Source organism: Hordeum vulgare, chromosome 7H, assembly GCF_904849725.1.
Source record: "Hordeum vulgare subsp. vulgare chromosome 7H, MorexV3_pseudomolecules_assembly, whole genome shotgun sequence".
In the NCBI taxonomy this organism is placed as follows: Eukaryota; Viridiplantae; Streptophyta; class Magnoliopsida; order Poales; family Poaceae; genus Hordeum; species Hordeum vulgare.
Genome location: NC_058524.1, coordinates 587457175 through 587462934, shown reverse-complemented (window position 1 = coordinate 587462934; position 5760 = coordinate 587457175). Strand labels below are relative to the sequence as shown.

Here is a 5760-nt window from a genome sequence, read left to right as displayed (position 1 = left end):
TTTATGCATGATATCAAACCGATTGTTCTGACTTCTGACATCCATCCATCCTATTGATCGTTAGATTTGTTTGCTTCAATGGAGCATCGTTTCCTGCACTTTTCTCCATATTCCTACCACCATTGCCTTTATTCCCTTGCTTCACTACACTTCAATACTACTCAGTACTCACATCACTCTTTACTCGCTTTGGGTTCCAAAGCTTGAAGTACAAATCAACTGCCCCTCTTTATTTGCCTACCTTCTACACGTCTACTTGCCCTTCTTATTTGTGCAAGCCCTCCGCCCCCTTCGTCCCTCTAACCTCAGACCACAGGGTACGTAGGTCTAACACAAATAGTTCAATTGTGCAGCCTATCAAGCCTAGCTTGATTGACAACCAAGATGAAGATACTAGAGTTGTCTTTTGCTAGTTTGTTGCCTTGTCCATTAGTTCGGCTTGGGAGTCATGGGGACAAACAGATGTGCAGAAATACAATAATAACCTTAGGATGAGAAGCTAGCTCATACTCACCAGCTTCACAACTCGGCATTTCAGGATAATTTCTTAGGCTGAGAAGAAGCTTCTAGTCAGACTACTCAATTATTCCATTAGCCGCAATTGTTCCGGTGTACGTTGACGGCAATACAACAAGCAAAATTTGATGCTTAAACTTCTCAGAATCAGAAATCAGCTCAGCTGCCCTGGGCAGCGTATTCTGAAACACGGTGATTACACAGAAGGAGCTCAATCAACATTATCTGACTTGCACTCTGTAGATAATCAGACGTTTGCCATGTATAGTATCTCTCTCTACTCCAATTGTTCCTACTCTGAAACAATCCATGTGAAGGAGACTTGCCCTGAATTCCTGAAGTGACTGGATGCAGCCTCTAACTTTGATGCTAGCATTCATCAGAACCTGTAGAACAAGTTGGCACTGAAGTGCAGCACATAGCCCTCTCGCAAAATGGGCAGCGGAAAGAAATGGGATTCAATTTTTCCACAAACTGACGAGTGCAGGAATCAGGGCACCATGTCTACCTCCGAATGGGTTGCATACCATTAAAAAAAATCCAATGAACAAACTTTAGAAGCCAGTCAATAAAGATTTAACTCGCAAGGCCCAAAACAAATTAGACGAAATTACCGAAAAAGGCTTTCGCCCCGCTTTATAAACAAAGCAAACCGCCAGACCAACACATTACAAATCCCATTTCAGAACAGCAACTTCCAATTCACCTCCTGTGAGGGTGTTCCTTATTTCTGGATCGGTTTTGCACTATTATTTATTCATGAATAATATCCAAACATAAGGGCTCGTGTTCAAAATGACACCAAGATAAGAAATTCACTACGAAATATAACCACACACGCTTGAGACCGATTTAGGTGCTGTTTAATCTAGCTTGGCCTCCACCCTCTTCGGAGGATCCAGCTGCAGGTAAGTAAATGGTACGGTTGGTTCCTCCCTGCAAATCACACTTTATACATTAATAACTTTCTAACAAAAGAGAAAAAAGGCAATATTCACACATATATGGATTCCTTTCATAATACACATTTCAGTACAACAATTTCTTGAAGCACTTCAGCCTTTTTTTTAAGAAAAAGCTACCTCGCATACTTTCTTTTGTTCAGTTTGGTGGGCAAAATGATGGCACGTGTACTTCTACTCCTGGTCAGCTGGAACTGGTTGCTCTCAGCCAAGCCACACCAGTGCCCTTAGTTTCTAGCCCAGCCAGCCAGACTAAGATATTGTCAGGGAAGGTTGCACCATCCATGTTACCCAACCAACCCACCGAACCACCTTCCTGATAGATGCTAAACATCATATATGGCACACAGGCAGACAGATAACCACCTAATAAATTTCAAGGATTTTCAACTGCATGTAGAATATATAGTCCCTGCCATGCTCCATATTTGAATTTTAGGAAGTGGTTATGCTAGTACGTACAGAAAGGGGTGTGTGTGTGTTCCATTTCTTTAGTTGGTTACTGTTAAATTTTTGGATAAGAAAGAGGGGTATAGACAAACCGGGCCTGACCAACTCCCCTTTATCTACTAAAGAGAAAATAAGACTTTAGAAGGTAGGCTCATATTAGACTTTCCCATAAACAAGAACATAAAACAACCATATAAGTTTAGGCAAACCCATACTGCCAAAGGACTACTACGTGCAGATAAACAATTTCCAAGCCAGTATACCTTTTTTGTTAAAGAGATTACTTTTTAGTGAGCATCCCTATGTAGCAACTAGTCAACAAGCATTTAAGTTGCTGAAAAGGCAAGCAACCAATGAACAAAAAGAGACAATTTAACACGAGCATACTTAGAATCACTAACTTAACATTTTCCTCAGATACTGCTTATGCATTTTATGAAATTGTTGTGGACAACCTAAAAACATGCTTAGATTGTAGCAGTCATTATAATGATTCCACCAAAAGCATTAAACACAGAGATCACGAGAGGCAGCGGATACCCAGGTTTCGAGCGCATGCATTGCCAAAAGACCTTGAATGGACCTGGAACTGTCTTGAACGGGTTCCCTTCAAAGGCAGCCTGCAAACAAATAATTAAGCAGACCAAAATATTGTAATTTCAGACTTGGAACTCAAATGATGAAACACAGAGCCAATGCCGGCCATTTGTTGGAAAACACAGAACCAGTTGAATGCAGTGCCCAGTAACTACAAGGAATTCCAGATTGAGGATAAACTACGCATTCGTTTATAATGCTCAAGTTACTCGGCGCTGAAAGCATTTTACTTGGTGATATTTTCAAAGTGGCCAGATCAGCTACTACCAGTTCCAGATTTCTCCATGGGTCATTTGTAATTGCGTTTTGGGGGATCGAACCTGCCACAGCACAGGCAGGATAGAAATCGTCCCGGTTGCGCGTTATCGAGTCGTGTGCATACTCCGTAGCAGGCAGCAATGTGTGCTTAACATTCCCCAAACACATCTAACGAGTTCCGGGTCTTGATAGCAAATCAACTAAAGCAGCCTAAACAATCAAGTGCCTAATTACAAGCGGCCAGTAGGGGGTCATTTTAGCTGTTGCACCATCGATCATCTCAATGTCATCTGAAAGTTGTGCCTGAAGATTTATCTACCAATAGCAGGTACATACTACCAATCAGAGAGGGGGGTTGGACCTGGACGACATCCTCGACGCGGTCGTTGCAGCGGTGCGCCTTGGGCTGCCGCTTGTCCCCCTCCGGCAAGCCCCACGGGCTCTCCCGCCTCGGCACCGGCCTCTGCTCGCTCTCGCTCATCCTCCTCCTCCTACCACCACCACCACTCTTCCCTGTCCACTCCAAGAAAGAGGACCAAAATGGCGGCTCAAATCGCATCCACACATGAATCCCACTCGGCACCATCGACGGAGAGATCAGGGGAGGCCGACTCACCTCGCAACCACCCCTCCTCGGCTCCTCTCCCCGCGCGCGCCGGAGACGAGAGGTCCCGAGATCGACTGGACGGCGGCGGCGGCTGCTTCTCCTCCCCTCGCTGGCCGGAGTCCACCAAGATGCGACGCGCAGACAGAGGAAACGCTCACCCCCCCAGCCCAGTTAGAGTCGACCAGTCACATGGGCTTTGAAAGGAGCCATTTCGTCCGGCCCAACTGCCGGCCCGGATGGCCGACTTACACCGGGACCCACCCGCAGCGAGACGCGCGCGACGGCAAGGAACCCTAGCCGCCGGCGCCCCCGTATATAACCGCGCGCCCCTGCGCTCTCCTACACTTTCAGCTTTCGGCGGCGGCGGCGCACTCCTCGTGTCCTCCTCCTCCTCCTCTCGCCGTCGTCGTCTCCGGTCCACCGCCGCTTCCGCAGCCATGGTGAGCCCCCTCTCCACGATCTTTGTACCAGCGGTTGGTCGTAGCGACTGTTCCTGGATTCGGAAAGAGCCCAGATTCGGTAGATTCACGACGGCTGGGGCGCTCGGTAGAATGATTTGCGAGCGCGGAGGTGATTCGCGAGCGGGGTTTCGTAATGCGGTCCTGTTGATGGGATGAAGCTGCGGTCGGAGTTGCGTGTTTCTCTTAAACCGTGCCGGGTAGGTACTGCTGGATCTCCGGCATGTCGGGGGGGAAGAAAGGGAGGCGGTTGGGATTGTGGTAATTGGAGCTGAATTGTGAAATCCACAGTTCACTTGCTTGCATGACGAATGGGTTGGATTGAATGGTCATCTTCTGACCACATTGGGGTTTTATAAGCTGGAAAATACATTAGTCTCCATTCTCTTGTCTTGTTTGTAGACTTATCATGTCTAGTGATTGATCCCATATATACATGTTTGTTCTAGTTATATGCTTGCTAGGTCAGATCATAGCCTAACAGTTTGTTTTGCATAGTATGCTGTCATTCAGCTGCAGTTAGTCAGCTTGTTTTGCTATGTACAATTTACTTGAACCTACGGCAATCACCGAGTGACATAACAGAGTCCTCCTACGATCTTGCTCTCCATGGACTAGCGTTGGCACCACCATTGCGAGCTAACTCAATGTGTTTTGTTTTGGAGTATGTAATGTACTCTCTTCTTGGCCAGCTGGGTGCTTTTCTAGTTTACCATCAAGCTTTGAGAATCTTGGATTTGAGTTTCCTTTTCATCATGTGGTTAACTGGAAATGAAAAATTCAGCTCTCTGTATTTTTTGGACCCTCTTTGATTTCAGGGATTGAACTAGCAAATATGGCATTATGATTTGAGCTACGGATTTCTTTTAGTTCATCTGATGTGATCAAATTCCTGGTTTGTTTATTCCTGTTGGGCTAAGTGTGATATTGCCATTTTGTAGGTGAACGTTCCGAAGACCAAGAAGACCTACTGCAAGAACAAGGAGTGCAAGAAGCACACCCTCCACAAGGTTACCCAGTATAAGAAGGGTAAGGACAGCCTTTCTGCTCAGGGGAAGCGTCGCTATGACCGCAAGCAGTCTGGATATGGTGGCCAGACGAAGCCTGTTTTCCACAAGAAGGTATGTTACTTATTTCCGTTGGGATATATCTTCTTTGATTGATGACTCGAAGTTACTTCGGAAATGTTGGGCCTTTCTCTTGTGCTTCTTTGCATGTGTATGTTTATTCTTCTGTTTGTTTCAGGCCAAGACAACAAAGAAGATTGTGCTGAAGTTGCAGTGCCAGAGCTGCAAGCACTACTCACAACGTGCTATCAAGGTCTGCACATCCCTCTTTAGCTGCCATACCATTTCCTTGCTATATTCTGTTATGTTTTAGAATCTGACGTCGTAATTTCTTCGTTTGTACAGAGGTGCAAGCACTTTGAAATCGGTGGAGACAAGAAGGGCAAGGGAACATCTCTCTTCTAAGATGATGATCTTGCTGTTATGTTTAGAATGTTGTGCCAGAACTTCCCACAAGAAGAATGTATTATCTTTAAATTTCTGGTTATAACCCATGGGCTATGGAGCATTTGTTTTGCAATTGTGTCGACTACTGTTATAACCCATGGGCTATGGAGCATTTGTTTTGCAATTGTGTCGACTACTTTCTCCAGATCTAATTGACAAGAAAAATGTTCTTTATCCTTGGAGTTTTGTATTTTTGTTCCTGGTCTAACTAGAATTGCTGCTGCATAGTGTGCGCTTGTGATGCCATGAATGCCCTTACAATTCAAGATGTTCTTAGATAATAAACCATGTATTATCTAACATTACAAAACAATCTTGGATTCTAGTATTATGTAAGAACAAAGGAAAATCCATGTATTATCTAACTAGAATTTTTGCAGATCTAATCGACAAGAAAA

At 45.0% G+C, this 5760-nt stretch overlaps 2 protein-coding genes across 2 annotated transcripts; one reads left to right on the top strand and one right to left on the bottom strand.

Moving 5' to 3' along the window:
- Window positions 1–1126: 1126 nt before the first annotated feature.
- Window positions 1127–3533, bottom strand: LOC123407343. The gene is made up of 4 exons (XM_045100458.1): window positions 3400–3533; window positions 3145–3296; window positions 2469–2548; window positions 1127–1452 (listed from the first exon to the last, which is right to left on the bottom strand). Exons 2-4 carry the CDS (start codon window positions 3262–3264, stop codon window positions 1380–1382), a joined length of 273 nt encoding a protein of 90 aa, XP_044956393.1. The 5' UTR covers window positions 3265–3296; window positions 3400–3533; the 3' UTR covers window positions 1127–1379.
- A 78-nt stretch (window positions 3534–3611) lies between these two features.
- Window positions 3612–5536, top strand: LOC123407342 (60S ribosomal protein L36a-like). The gene is made up of 4 exons (XM_045100457.1): window positions 3612–3830; window positions 4790–4969; window positions 5094–5168; window positions 5261–5536. Exons 1-4 carry the CDS (start codon window positions 3627–3629, stop codon window positions 5318–5320), a joined length of 519 nt encoding a protein of 172 aa, XP_044956392.1. The 5' UTR covers window positions 3612–3626; the 3' UTR covers window positions 5321–5536.
- The last annotated feature ends 224 nt before the right edge of the window (window positions 5537–5760 follow it).